At 38.7% G+C, this 15,410-nt stretch overlaps 1 protein-coding gene across 4 annotated transcripts in view; it reads right to left on the bottom strand.

Moving 5' to 3' along the window:
* Positions 1 to 15,410, bottom strand: part of ARAP2 (ArfGAP with RhoGAP domain, ankyrin repeat and PH domain 2) — a 179,253-nt gene that overhangs the window by 124,796 nt on the left and 39,047 nt on the right. For all 4 annotated transcript variants that reach the window (XM_033213941.1, XM_033213944.1, XM_033213942.1 and 1 more), the window contains exon 7: positions 2,423 to 2,492. In XM_033213941.1, coding sequence (XP_033069832.1) covers positions 2,423 to 2,492 — 70 coding nt within the window. The remainder of the gene's footprint in view (positions 1 to 2,422; positions 2,493 to 15,410) is intronic.

Consider the following 15,410-nt stretch of genomic DNA (forward strand, 5'->3'; position numbering starts at 1 on the left):
AAATTTTAGTTTGCATAAGAATGAAAGGAACTTATAACAATATTCCTCTAGTGAGATAATTAACTATTTGTTGAGGAAAATGTTAACATTAACCCATTTTGTCACTAGAAATAAGTCAAGTAGCACTGTACTAAAAGAAACAGGGAGCAAAAAATGATTATCTTTCCAACAGATCCCGTTAAAGAGAAAACAATTCCTTAATAAATAACCTACACACCTATAACAATGATACATTTAACAAGCAAATATTTCTGGTAGAATAATATAAAAATATAATTCCCCAGAGGTGATCAAAATATACTTAACAAGCAAAATACTATGTCACTATAACCATAGAAAGTTGTAGTTTATCTAATGGCTCATTTAAAATCTGAGATCCCAAGAAAAATCTTGTAATGTTTAACATCGTAGCACTGATTTTTATATTTGTCTTGCAACAGTACAAGATAAAGACAATAAAAAAAAATACTCAAATGACAACAATGCTCACAATGCCTGTGTTTTTCAGAGTATAAAATTTTCTTTAAGGAAAGAAATTGTAAAGCATCCCTTGAGCCTGTAACACACAGACATCTAGGTCAAGTTTGTCATTTATCTACCATCTTGAGACAATGAAACGATCACAGGGCAATTCTGCCCACAGCTGGGTGAAAATGGGGGTGAGTTCGATTTCTTTACAGGGGATAAAATACCAGAGCTGTTTGGATCATGCCATTTTCTGTGATATAATGAGGAAGTCCTTACAGAGACATGATTGGTGGCCTCAAGGAAAGTTGAAGAAACCTAGGGAATGTGTAACTCTGCACACTACCTCCCAAAGGCCCAACCACATGCTCCTCAAGTGCCCATTTAAACATTAAAAGAACTGTGCTCAGTTCACACAGCTGTTAACACTGGGTCACCCAGCCACGATAGCGGCAATGGCTACACCTATGCATTCCTTTTGCTAGAAGAGTTACAACAGAAACTATGCCTCCTTTTAGGAAACACCGAATCCAGTGTTTCTGTTTTTTGCCAAAATGAAACCAACCATCTAGACAATAAATGGATGAAATGTCAAAGAAAATAACAACTTAAACTTTTTAATATTAAGCTAAATGATTTGCAATATCTCATTTTTATATGAACTTTTTAATCTCAATTTCAAACCAAGCTGCATCATTTTCATTGCATCAATAACTACAAACGTGAGAGGTCCTCATCTCTTCACTGTAGTTGAGATGAGCTTTAAAAGAACAAACTGAGAGAAAGAGAGAAAAATAGTCCAGTTTGACACAGTTACTAGAACTTATCTCAAATGAAAATAATGGTATCACCAACAACAGTCTTATGGCATGGAAGCCTGTCTCACTCCTGAGTAGTTTTCCTCCTCATTTCAATCAAACCAGAAAAGGTTACAGGTGATAGAGAAAACCAGCAGTGAGATTCTGTCAGCTATACAGACTACCTTCTACTCACCCTAGGGAACGAATTGTCTTAACATTCAAATGTACAAGCAAACTAGAAAAAAAAAAATTAGCTAAAACAGAAAATAGCTTTTAAGGCTGGTCACGGTAGCTCATGTCTGTAATCCCAGCACTTTGGGAGGCCAAGGCGGCAGATAACTTGAGATCAGAAGTTCGAGACCAGCCTGGCCAACATGGTGAAACCTTGTCTCTACTAAAATTACAAAATTAGCCAGGCACGGTGGTGTGCACCTGTGATACCAGCTACTTGGGAGGCTGAGGCAGGAGAATCACTGGAACCCAGGAAGCAGAGGCTGCAGTGAGGCAAGATGGTGTCACTATGCTCCAGCCTGGGCGACACAGCAAGACTTTGTCTCAAAAAAAAAAAAAAAAAAAACACAACAGCTTTTCAAAAATACTCATCCAACCATCTTGCAAACCTCTAAGAGGTGTGTTTATACCCATTTGATGCTCTGAGTCACTGCAAAGTGAAATCAAACAATTAACACCTCTCTATATCTTCCATAATTCTCAGCCATAGAGCATGCAGTGTGTGTTATGTTGCACTATGTGTTACCGTCTGTCTAAAAGCATATATTCTTCTGTCCTGCAGCAATAAAGAAGCAATATGTAAGAAGATGCCTAAATTTCTATTAGAACCATAGGTATTGCCAATATTAGGGGGTGAAAATCTCTAAATAATGAGAAAATAATGTTAGATTAAGAGCTACAAAAAAAAAAAGCATGTGGTTAAATCTTAAAATTAGTGTGTTAAGAGAAAGTACATACTTAAGACAAAAATCATCTGATTTTAATTAACTAAGCATATGGTACGATAGTTATTAGTTGCAACTTCAAATTCTTTTCATGTTGAGAATCCACCTCCTATTCTTAAAAAACAAACTGCTTGCTTACTTTACTGAAGTACATCTAGTATGCATAAAAAAAAATTTTTGAAAACTGTAAAATGTATTTACCTTCTCATTATTGTAGTAAGAAATGCTAAGGCCATCAAATTTCACCCATCTCTTCTGAAACATGCGTTTTCTGCAAAACATATGAAATTGTTATTTTACATTCAAGTACTATGAACTTAGATTGTTAAATACAGGTGTAATGTAACCATGTAAATATATCATCATTTATTGTTAAACAGCATAGACATCAATAGATTATGATAATATACAGTTTTGGCCATGGCACATACCATAATAGTACTTTCTAATCAGTTGACCCAGGATTTTTTTTTAATGACACAATTAACAGTGTTGTTGCACACATTTGTAAGGCTGAGTGCAAAATAAAATATGGTCAGAAACACTATCACTAAATCCATTTCTTTTTTTTTTTTTTTTTTTTTTTTTTGAGACGGAGTCTTGCTCTGTCGCCCAGGCTGGAGTGCAGTGGCCGGATCTCAGCTCACTGCAAGCTCCGCCTCCCGGGTTCCCGCCATTCTCCTGCCTCAGCCTCCGGAGTAGCTGGGACTACAGGCGCCCGCCACACTAAATCCATTTCTAATAATAAAGATAATCCTTTTATCAAAATAATATAAGCTTTCATCCCTCATTAAGCTTATATATCTATTTTATGTTCCCTTCACTTTTGTTTTAGGGCATAAATATCTTACTAAAATAACAAGGCTTTGTCAATTGGATTTACACGGAAAACATATTTAATTTTGATTGAATAAGCTAAAGAAGACCTGAACAAATATACAGAATCATTTATAAGCATTCAAAATTCAGTGAAACATTATTTTTAAATGATCATATGAAAGGCAAAGGTAGTTTAAAATGGCTACTGACATGAAAAACAAAAGCAAAATAATATAATCACAGGTTTCAGACTTAAAAGAAAAAAGAAACTATTTTTCTGACTATGTAAGGAAGAAAGTGAAGAACTGTTTTTACTTAGGATTGCTTTTTATTTTTATTTTATATTCTCCTTCCCTGAAGGCAGATAATCGTAGGTACTTTTGGTCTTTAACACAGAAAACACATGAAAATGAACTTCCTATTTTTAAAAAATATTATTTCTAAACAAACATCAACCCTGTCTACCTTGTGCTTTTGCAATTTTCTAAAATGTTTAAAACAAGGAGTTGGCATAACTTTCCTTGGCTCTCAGAAGACTTAACAAAAAAAGAACTTCAGGAAGTGTAGAGAGCTTGTCTCTGAGCTGGTTCCCCAGCCACACATCTATTATGCAAGTGAAATACAGCAAGCCTCCCAAATTAATCGTTAGCAAATATGTTCTGCATAAGATAAAATTATACCAAATCTGATCAAATACAAAAAAAAGTTTTTGAGATTCTTCAGTGCAGACATTTTCACATATAAGCATTGAACTAACTATGATGTAATAAGAACATGTAAAGGTCTTAAAAGCATGTAACCACTTCATATTTAACTCTAATTACAGAAAAATAAAATAAAAATTTCGGCCAGGGGTGGTGGCTCATGCTTATAATCCCACCACTTTTAGAAGCTGAGGTGGGTGGATCACTGGGCAACATGGCGAAACCCTGTCTCTACAAAATATATTTAAAAAAAAAAAAATAGCCAGGCACGGTGGCGCACACCTGTTGTCCAAGCTATTCGGGAGGCTGCAGTGAAAGGATCACTTGAGGCCGGGCGCGGTGGCTCAAGCCTGTAATCCCAGCACTTTGGGAGGCCGAGACGGGTGGATCACGAGGTCAGCAGATCGAGACCATCCTGGCTAACATGGTGAAACCCCGTCTCTACTAAAAAATACAAAAAACTAGCCGGGCGAGATGGCGGGCGCCTGTAGTCCCAGCTACTTGGGAGGCTGAGGCAGGAGAATGGCGTGAACCCGGGAGGCGGAGCTTGCAGTGAGCTGAGATCCGGCCACTGCACTCCAGCCTGGGCGGCAGAGCGAGACTCCGCCTCAAAAAAAAAAAAAAAAAAAAAAAAGAAAGGATCACTTGAGCCCAGGAGGCTGAAGCTGCAGTGAGTTATGACTGCACCACTATACTCCAGCCTGGGAGACACAGTGAGAGCCCTATCTCAAAAAAAAAAAAAAAATTACTTTAAAAGCATGTTACCACAACTGACCACCCAGCCCTCTTTCCATCATATTTTTCATCTTTCAGCTTCTTTTTAACTTTTCTTGGCCTGTCTTGCAATGGGTTTTCCTCACTTTGCAACATCCAACAGTGTTAGAGGCATCTAGCTTTCACTTCCTCCAGCAACCCAGGGTTCCTTAAATTATCAGCATTGAACGTTAAAAGATAAAGATACATTAAGCAAACACATAATAATTATACACTGGATAAATTAGTCACTTTTTGCTCACTTCATGTTTCTCTCTTCCACACTTAAAGGCAGAAAAATACACACCTTCTAACACAATCCAAACAGTAATTCAGTAAATCAAGATTTTGTTTTGGGACACAACCCACTTCACACTGTGAGTAACAGTAAGCTAGAGCTCAACTACACATATAATCTTCCATTTTAAGATAAAAATAATTAACATCTGTGGGGGATAGAGGCCTTAGGGCCTCCCATTACCCCACTATTCCCTTTGCTGACTCCTTATCTTTCAGTTACATCTAAATCATCTACAAAGAAATCCTTCCCCAATGACCCCATCCAAAGTGGATAACAAAGTTATTCTCTCTCACAATACCCTCTGCTTTTCCTCACAGCACTTAACACAACCTCTAATTTTATATATTTGTTTATTTGCTTAATGTTTGTCTCCCACACCAGGTCTTATGCTTTACAAGGGCAATATTTATTTCCTTCCGTATGATCAGCAAGAAGCGCAGAGAGGAAAATGGTACTGAAAAAGAATTTGCTGAAGGAATGAGTGGCATGATTAAAAGCACAGTCCTTCTGGCACCATGTGCGGGATGATAGACAAATAAAATCTCAAATGATCAGCACTCATATAATCAGCATCTTTTAAAAGAAAAGTTGAGGGAATGCAAGAAACTTTAGAACACTCAGAATTAAATTCAAAGTTTTGAAACCTGCCAAAACATCAAGTGTAAAAGGTTTACAACCTATTTTCACATTTCTTACTTAAGATTAACTGCAGCCACTCCAACTCATAAAATTTCTTAGAATTCCATCACCATCTTGATAGACAGTTTGTGGTCTGAGGCATCATCCAGGAACTTAATATTTGTGTCCACAGAAAAAGGGAAAGAGGGAGGGCAGATAACTTAGTATTTGTTAGGTTTACGGATCAGTCAAAGATGCAGCATCTGACTAGCAACATCTCCCCTCTCAGGCGCTCATAATGCAAAAGACACACCCTACTACTGTGCTCTCTGAGGAAAACCTCAGCCTCTGAGAGAATCAGCTCCTAAGATATTCTCCCAATTATTTTAATTTTTCTCAATTGTCAGGTGACTATTTGACGTCTTCATCTATTTTTAACTCAATAGTTTTAAAGATTATTAAATCTCTTTAACATTCTATGAAGGGACAGATACATAAGACAAATCCCAGCCCACAGTGAAATGGAATGAGAAGCCACAGGGTGTAGCAGATGAAAGAACAACCGTCCTACAGGTGGAGAAAGCTATTCTGCACTTCTACCATTGAAAGTTGGCTTCTGCAGTCATCCATTCATCCAGTCAGCCATCAAAATCTGCGGGTACATACTCTGTGGACACCACTCTCTGGCCACACTGCCTCTCTTCTCCATACTCTTTCTTGCCTCATGGCCTTCCCATATGCCATTGTCTCTGCTTGGAATGCTGCCTGCCTGCTTCTAACATGGCTGGCTCCTGCTTATTCTTGAGAGTTCACCTTTAATGTCTTTCCCATCAAGTGACCATTTCTGACTATGCACAGATCATTCAGGTCTCTCTGTTTTCTTGCAGAGAGAAACGTGTAATTTTATATTTGTTTTTGCTTCATATATCACCCACACTAAATTTCTTTTTCCTGAGCCTTTTCTTTTTGCAAAATATGCATTTTATTGATACATGTTAATTGACATATTTACGGGGTAAATGTGGCATTTTGATATATGTATACAATGTGTAATGATCAATCAGGGTAAATATATCCATCACATCCAACAGATGTTGAGATTCTTGAGTACAGAATCCATTTCTGTTTTGTTCATCAATATAAAACCAGTAACTATCATAGTTTCTCACATACAAAACATACCTAATATTTAGTGAAGAAACAAATGAATGTATTTTTCACTGAAAGATATTTACTTGAATTTCAATTGTATAAATACAGAAATAAACACTACTGAAAAACTTCATCCTTAATTTTATTTTTGCAAATATTAAAAACCAGATTTTTATATGACAAAATAAACACTTTTTTTGTAAAACTACTGTTGCAGGATCCTCGGGGTGTTGCTTTTCTGGTCAGAAGCCTCTGTGGCTGGCAGTGCCTTTGCCTGAGTTCTGCTCTAGCCCACTGGGCTTGTTTCACCCATTCAGGGTGAGCAGGCTGTGCTCGGCTCACGCTACCCGCCTGGCTCCCATGACTGCTGACGGCGAGCCAGGTGTGGAGCAGTGAGGGGTGTGTGAGCAAGCAAGCATGGGGTCCAGCCACTGCACACAGTGAGGCACGCTGGCTGCTGCAGCGAGGCAGCCAGCACCAGGTGTCTGCACAGGCACCGGCTCTCTGCAAGGCTGTAGCCGGACCGGGCACACCACAAGCAGCTTCCACGGCTGCCACCAGGAAACATGGTGGGCGGCTGGAAGCTTGAGACTACAGGAACCTAAGAGGTCCAAAGAGGGAGTCACAGCCCTGCCTCGGGGCGCTTCCAGGTCTCAGTTCCCTGAAGGGCCGCAGCTCTTCTCTCCTTGTTTTCACGCATAACACGGTGAGAAGGCGAAGTGTTTCGGTCCTGTTTGTGTTAGCTCTTTCAGCCCCGGCGTCTCTAAGGTCCCAAGTTCTTGTCACGTGTCCAGGAAGAATCAGGTATACACACAAACGGAGGGTGAGCAAGGGGAAGAGGAGCTTTATTGAGTGACAGAATAGCTCAGAGCAGGTCCTGGGTGGGGAGCTCCTCTCTGCAGTGAGGTCATCCGATGTCTGCAGCTCTCAGCAGAGAGTAGGCCCCGGAGTGGGTAGCTCCTCCCTGTAGCTGGTCGTCCTGATGTCTGCGCAGCTCTGGTTGATCTGGGGGCTTTTATGGGCCTCACGGGAGGAAGTGCACACCAACTGGTCCATGGGCGGCCATAGGCAGGCCCAGAAAAGGCACCACAAGTTCCTACTGTGGTCCGCAGGACTAGTCGACCCCCAACCTTCAGGCCCTCCCTGGCCTGAAGGTGGGGCTTCACCGAGGACCTGCTCCCTTCTGCCCATGGTCCAGCTTCATCTCCTGCTGTTCACAGCGCCCAGGCTGTTCATGCCAAGAGGTCTCTGCAGGCCAGTGCTGAGTTGCCCTCAGTGCTCCCTCAGCTTTCCTCCCTCCCATGCTCATCAGGACCCAAAGGCCAGAGGAGGGCGGAGGCAGCAGGGAGCTGGCGTATCAGCACTTCCGCAAGAGTGCACACATCCAGATGGGCTGTGACAGCACCTGGCCCCGGCCCCAATCTTGCTCTGAGATAGGAGTGGACACGGGGAGCAGGGAGAGGCCAGGCAGTAGGAGCAGACACCTTTGAGCTTGCGGGGGTAGGGGGACTCTTCTGGTCCCCAAGAGTGCGAAGATGCCTGGCTCTGTAGCCTTGGCTTGGGCAGCGGCTGCTGCAACCAGGAACACAGGGCTCCTGACTGCTCCCAGCCTCCACCAAGAACACAGGGAGGCCTGAACGCACAGCAACGACTTGGACATCTGTAGCTACACCCAGGAGAGAAGGACTGCTGTCTGCTCCACGGAGTGGGAGGCCTGGGTCCCACAGCCACAACTTGGCAGCTGCAATTGCACCCGAGGAGCTCCCGCTCTATCAACTCGGAAGGGGCGGGGCTCCCACTTGTCCTTGGCTCACGCCATCTCTGTGGAGTATGCAGCCCTGGCCGCACCTCTCTGCTGCAGCCAGTTTGATGGCAGCAGTGGCTCCAGATTGGTTGCCACTGCCATCACTACCTTATTAAAAAATAAATAAATAAATAAAAGCCTACAGAAAGCTTGAAAAGTTCACCATTAATTTCCATGTAATTTCAAAATACATTTTGGAATTAAAGAAACATTTTTGAGATGGAGTTTCGCTCTGTCACCCAGGATGGAGTGCAGTGGCACAATCTCTGCACACTGCAGCCTCCACCTCCCAGTGATTCTTCTTCAAGTGATTTTTCTGCCTCAGCCTCCCGAGTAGCTGGGACTACAGGCACACACCACCACGCCTGGCTAATTTTTGTATTTTTAGTACAGACAGGGTTTCACCATATTGGACAGGCTGGTCTGGAACTCTTGACCTCATGATCCACCCGCCTGGGCCTCACAAAGTGCTGGGATTACAGGCATAAGCAACCACACCTGGCTGAATTAAAAACTTTTTAACCAACATCTCACCATTAACCCCATCTCTCAGTCCCTATTAATCACCATTCTACTCTGTTTCTATGAGTTTATTTTTTTTTTAGATTCCACATATACATAGATCCCACATAAAGGTTACAAACTTTCATTTAGAAGAAGAATAAATTCTGGAGATGTAATATATAGCATGGTGACTATAGCTAATAATAACATATTGTACACCTGAAATTTGCTAAGACTGTACATCTTAAGTGTTCTTACCACACACACACACACACACAAAACTCTGTTAGGTGACAGTTATGTCATTAGCTTGTGTTAACCATTTCACAATATATAGGGATATCAAATCATCACACTGTATACCTTAAACAAATAAGATCATTGATAATTACATCTCAATAAAGCTGGAAACAAAAAGAAAAATTTAAATATGGTTATTTAAAATGTGTGTATTTGATACTTTCCTATTTAAAAATGTAAAATAACCAATTCATTTTTAAACTAAATTCATATAAACACTGAATAAACTATTTTCCTCATTAAAACTATCAACATTCAATTAGCTGTTTTCCACATGTGAATTTCAATACTGAATTCTAATAATTAAAGATAAAACTTCACACTTAGATCTTTTCTCAGCACTATTCCTATTTTTTTTTTTTTTTTTTTTTGAGACAGAATTTTGCTCTTGTTGCCTAGGCTAGAGTTCAACGGTGCGATCTCGGCTCACCACAACCTCCGCCTCCTAGGTTCATGCCATTCTCCTGCCTCAGCCTCTTGAGTAGCTGAGATTACAGGCATGTGCCACCACTCCTGGCTAATTTTGTATTTTTAGTAGAGACCGAGTTCTCCATGTTGGTCAGGATGGTCTCGAACTCCTGACCTCAGGTGATTCGCCCGTCTCGCCCTCCCAAAGTGCTGGGATTACAGGTATGATCCCAGCCTTCCTTTTTCTAGCAAATGGAAACTTAAATTAATTCATATTGGTAAACCTTACAAATTAATCAAAATTTCAACTAAATAATAAAATGAAAATCTTGAGAAGTCCTGTGCTTCTAACTGCCAATGTAAAATTAAATTAATAAATATCTATGATTTCTAAATGTTTAAGAATTATCTTTTCTGTGCAGAAGTTCAATACTCCTCTCATGTGTTTCTAAACATATATTCACTATCTGGCAATTAATCTCATTGTAATGACATATAATTAATATATACACTGTAAGAATTTGCTAAAGTACTTTGAAAGTTAATTTCAATTACTAGCTTAATTTGCTTCATAAATTTTAAAAAACAGAAAAAGATAATGTATACAAGACAATGCCATCTTAGTCTATGTTCCAGCTACCACACAATACAAATTAGATCTGAAATAATGATGCATTATTGCACAGAAAATAGATTTAAAGTTGCAGTCAATAGAGAAGTTATTTGTTACTACACTTGGTAATAAAAATAGCAAACACATAGTCATTTGTTCCAGGCATTGTGTAGAGCCACATACAAATATTAACTCATCCTCCAGACAACTATGTGAGACAGGTAACATTATTACATCCATTTCAGAGATGAAGGCACAGAGGCAGTGGTTGGTTAAATAATTTGTCCAAGTCATACAACTAATAAAGAACATATCTGGGAGTGTCTTCCCAATGACTGCTCTTAACTGCTACACAAAACAGACATTAGTACATTTTATAGCAAGGTACCTAGGACATCCCTTTAGGTAGTAATAACATTTGACCTCTACATTTTATATGTAACTTCAATCTTGCAAAGTGCTTCAGAATTCCTTCAGGAAAAAAGGTAAAGCAGACATGAAACACATTAGCCTGAGTTTTATCTTATTTTGTTTTTAGGGTTCTGAAGGGAAACATTTCTTTAAGAAGCTTTTTTCAAATAATTTATAAGGCTTGTGCAGTATTATTGAACAGATTTCTATAAACTCTTCCCTTGAGCTCTGGTAGGGCAGGTGGTGTAAAGTTTCAACTGCTTTCATGAAAACAGCTTCACCATCTGGTATCAGTTTTTGTTGTCTCAAAATGTGTTTCTTAAAAATTATTTCTTAACAACACTGTATACACACACAATTAAATCTCTATTTATGAAGTACTCACACAGAGGCACTCCTGTTTAATTTCATTCCTAAGTGCCAGCAGAGTATTTTTTCTTTTTTAATATTACATCTTTATGCTTAAAAAACAAATCCTAGTATCTAACAAGCATGCTAACTAACCAATGATACTAATCTAAGGTGAGACAGGCTACCAAACTGTCACCTTTAAAAATCACACAATTGGAAAGAACATCAAAGATATTAGGTCAAATGTATGGCTTTTATTAATCATGCCATTTAAGGTAATGGAAAACATACTTCTCAAGTATTCTAAACAATCTCAAAGGAAAAAGTATCATCACCATGCTGTTCCAGATTCATCTGCCTTGTTTATACAGCCCTAAAGAATCACAGCATATTTTATGTTATTCCTTCCTCTAACCCTAACGAGATCCAATATTTTCTAGGACTACCATCTCTATAAGTATATATTTTTATTTATCTAATTACTCATTTTTATTCAGCTAATTATTTGTTGATCCAATTACTCTTTTAAGAAGCAGAAGAGTTTTAAATGATGCAGTAACAAAGTATTTTAGAGAGAGAAAGATGCAAGGAATTACTAAAATATTTCTATAAAATGCCAGCACTTCTCTATTCTAAAGAGCATGTTCTCACTTTTAAGCAAACCGAAATAACAATTTCCAAGATTATATGAACCAAATGAGCTGGGGCCAAAAAATGAAAATAAAACAAAAAAAGTATCTTCAATCTCAGCTTCCATCTCTGCTATATCTACATCTTAAAATGAGAAGGAAAAAAAAAAAAAAAAGGTACTCAACATAAAATTCCAGGGGCTAAAAAGATTCTTGGAAGTCAATGATAAAGCCTGAATTTTAGTGTGCAACTACTAATTTTAAACATATCTACAAAGAGCTTAGTGCTTTCATAAAGTGGTGTATAAAAAGCTACGTTAAAAGATTCACACTTCTTCATTTTATGGAGTCATATCATACAAAATACATCATGAACCAGTTTCCAGTTAAAAATATCAGTTAAAAGCTTGCATTTACTTCTACTCCTCCCCAGACCTCACTAAAAGACATCAAAGGATTAAGAAACAAATAAAAATAAATAAATGCCTGCAAACCAACACTGACTAGAGAAGTCAAGGACAGTAACAATAGCTAGAAATCTGGAAACAGAAGGAGAGATAAAAACTGATCGCTAAGTCAGCATTAGATTCAATTAAGAGGAAAACACATTTACTCTTGCATTACCTCTGAAAATCTCAGGAAATAGAGGTACCAAGTAACTCTGGAAGTGACTATGAAAGTGAGGGTGAGGCGCTGATAGTGGATAAGTTGAAAGGCAGTTTAAGATGTAGACTTGCACTCCAACATCACAGAATCCTTCTCCCCCACTTTGCACTGTTGGAAAACTGTCTCTCTGCCTCCACTCAACATAATAGTGTAGTTTTATTCAATGGACAGAATGAAACAGGAGGTTTTGGGGCTAGGAGACTCAGGCATAGCTATACTAAAGTAGAGGAATCAAATAAAAGTCTACATCATAACTACCAATACTCAAAGTCCACTTTCCCTCATGAGCCAACCGAAAACTGGTTACCAGGCCGGGCACAGTGGCTCATGCTGTAATCCCAGCATTTTGGGAGGCCGAGGTGGGTAGGTCACCTGAGGTCAGGAGATCAAGATCAGCCTGAGCAACAGGGAGAAACCCCATCTCTACTAAAAATACAAAAATTAGCCGGGCATGGTGGTGTGTGACTGTAATCCAGCTACCTGGGAGGCTGAGGCAGGAGAATTACTTGAACTTGGGAGGCGGAGGTTGCAGTGAGCCAAGATCATGCCACCGCACTCCATCCTGGGTGACAGGGCAACACTCCGTCTCCAAAAAAAAAAAAAACTGGTTACCAGGCCTATAACGCTCAGGAAGAAGATTCATTTAAAAGATACTAGCATGAGGCTTCTGTATGTAAACATATTACTAAAAAACCTACCATGATCGTCTTACAAGAAACAAATAGCAAAGACCATCAGAGCCTACAGTGCTTCTAATCAGTTTTGCAATATTTCACTCTAAAATGACAGCTCAAGATTAACATGACATTTGAGAAAAATACCACTAAGGTAAAAGATAGAGACAAAATCACCCCTCCAAAAAGTTAAAAGAAATAGACTCTATAGGAAAGCTTCAAAAAAAAGTATTAATATCTTCAGAGAAGTAAAAGGATTTATTTGTGAAAAAGTAACACTATGCCATAAAAAGAACAGTCAAAAGAAAATGTTTTGTGTGTTAATTACACTATAACAACAAAACAAAAACTGGGTTAGGAAACACAACTGAAGAAACTTCCTAGTGAGTGGAAAGGGAAAATTGAAAAACTAGATATTTATCAGGGTTTCAGGGCAAGAGGTCCAACACCAAACTACCAGGAATTCTAGAAAGAAAAAAAAAGTTATTGAAGAATAAAACAAGAAAATCTCCAAGAACTGATAAATAGGCTATGTATAAAGAATCAAAAATGAGATTTCTCAATACTACCTCTAGATTACTAGGAATCTCGAATATAAATTGCTGATCTGGAGAAGTATTCTTTCCAGTTAAGGTTTCTAAAACATAATAAATCAACAATAACAATGTTTAGGGGGGAGAAAAAGACATTTTCAAGCATGGAAGGTCTGAAAACATTGACTCCCTATCCACCTTTTCTCAGGAAGCTTCAAAGAGTTGTACTTTATCTAAAGAAAAGATGGAAAGACAAAAACACTAGAGAGAGGAAAGGAAGCTTCAAAGAGTTGTACTTTATCTAAAGAAAAGATGGAAAGACAAAAACACTAGAGAGAGGAATAGAGAATACCAAAGATGATACAAGGGAATTCCAAGATGCTAGTGTGCACTCAGCCTGGGGAACAACCAGCCCAAACTAAAGTTTTCTTAGCAGGCAGTCGGATGATGAAATTGATAGGTATATTTATTTTGGTTACTTCAGAGATTCATATTTTGAGGAAGAATTTTCAGATGAAGGAATACACATATTAAAAATAAAGCAAACAGGCCAGACACGGTGGCTCACGCCTGTAATACCAGCACTATGGGAGGCCGAGGAGGGTAGATCACGAGGTCAGGAGTTCAAGACCAACCTGGCTAAGATGGTGAAACCCCGTCTCTACTAAAAATACAAAAATTAGCCAGGCATGGTGGTGGGTGCCTGTAATCCCAGCTACTTGGGAGGCTGTGGCAGAGAATTGCTTGAACCCGACAGGTGAAGGTTGCAGTGAGCCGAGATCACGCCACTTTACTCCAGCCTGGGCAACAGAGTGAGACTCAGTCTCAAAAAAAAAAAAAAAAAAAAAAAAGTAAGCAAAAGAAAAAATCAACAATTATTAATTCAACAAAAATTAAACATTGTCAATGAAAAAAATTATTCATACTATGCTACATTGCTCAAAAATGAGTAGCCTTTACAGTTATAATATAAAACACAGTTACAGATATCTAAATATCTTATGTAACTATTTTAAAAGGATAATAGGAATTGTGTCTAGAAGGGAAAGAGGAAACAGTGGTTAAAATGAATAAATACGATCTTCCATGGTGGTACATCAACAGCTAATCCCTAACACTGAACAGTTAAAAAAAAAAAAGTATAAAAATAATAAGACATACAAAACAAATGCTAAAAGTAACTATAAAAGAGTTGAAAGGGGCTGCCCCTTATGAAGAGGTTGGAGGGAGGAAATGTCACCTTTTTTTTTTTATTATAATGCCTTTCCTTTATTGCTCCATTAATACATATGTAATAATGTTCTTACCAGTACATTTCACTATATCCCTTCAAACAACCTCTCCGTTATGTCACTATCAGAAACTGACGATGGACTATTAATAGTTCGATAGAAATATGTTTAGTATCATACCCCGGGTCACAGAGTTTAAAATATCAAGGTACTAATATATTCTGGAAATACCTACTTAAAACTGAATTTTCTTTTTATTATACTTTAAGTTCTAGGGTACATGTGCACAACATGCAGGTTTGTTACATATGTATACATGTGCCATGTTGGTGTGCTGCACCCATTAACTCGTCATTTACATTAGGTATATCTCCTAATGCTATCCCTTGCCCCTGCCCCACAATAGGACCCGGTGTGTGATGTTCCCCTTCCTGTATTCAAGTGATCTCATTGTTCAATTCCTACCTATGAGTAAGAACACACAGTATTTGGTTTTCTGTTCTTGCGATAGTTTGCTGAGAATGATGGTTTCCAGCTGCATCCATGTCCTTTTATTTAAATAAGCTATGTACTACTTTCTGACACATAAACTATGTGCTTTTATAACAATCAAACATTGAATTCTGAAAGTTCAGTGTGTGTTTACCTTGTACTTATCAAAGTATGAACTGACTGGGACTCATAGTAACATTATTTAAGGTCCTCTGCAATAAAATG

This window comes from Trachypithecus francoisi, unplaced genomic scaffold, assembly GCF_009764315.1.
Source record: "Trachypithecus francoisi isolate TF-2019V2 unplaced genomic scaffold, Tfra_2.0 Lachesis_group1, whole genome shotgun sequence".
Taxonomy (NCBI): Eukaryota; Metazoa; Chordata; class Mammalia; order Primates; family Cercopithecidae; genus Trachypithecus; species Trachypithecus francoisi.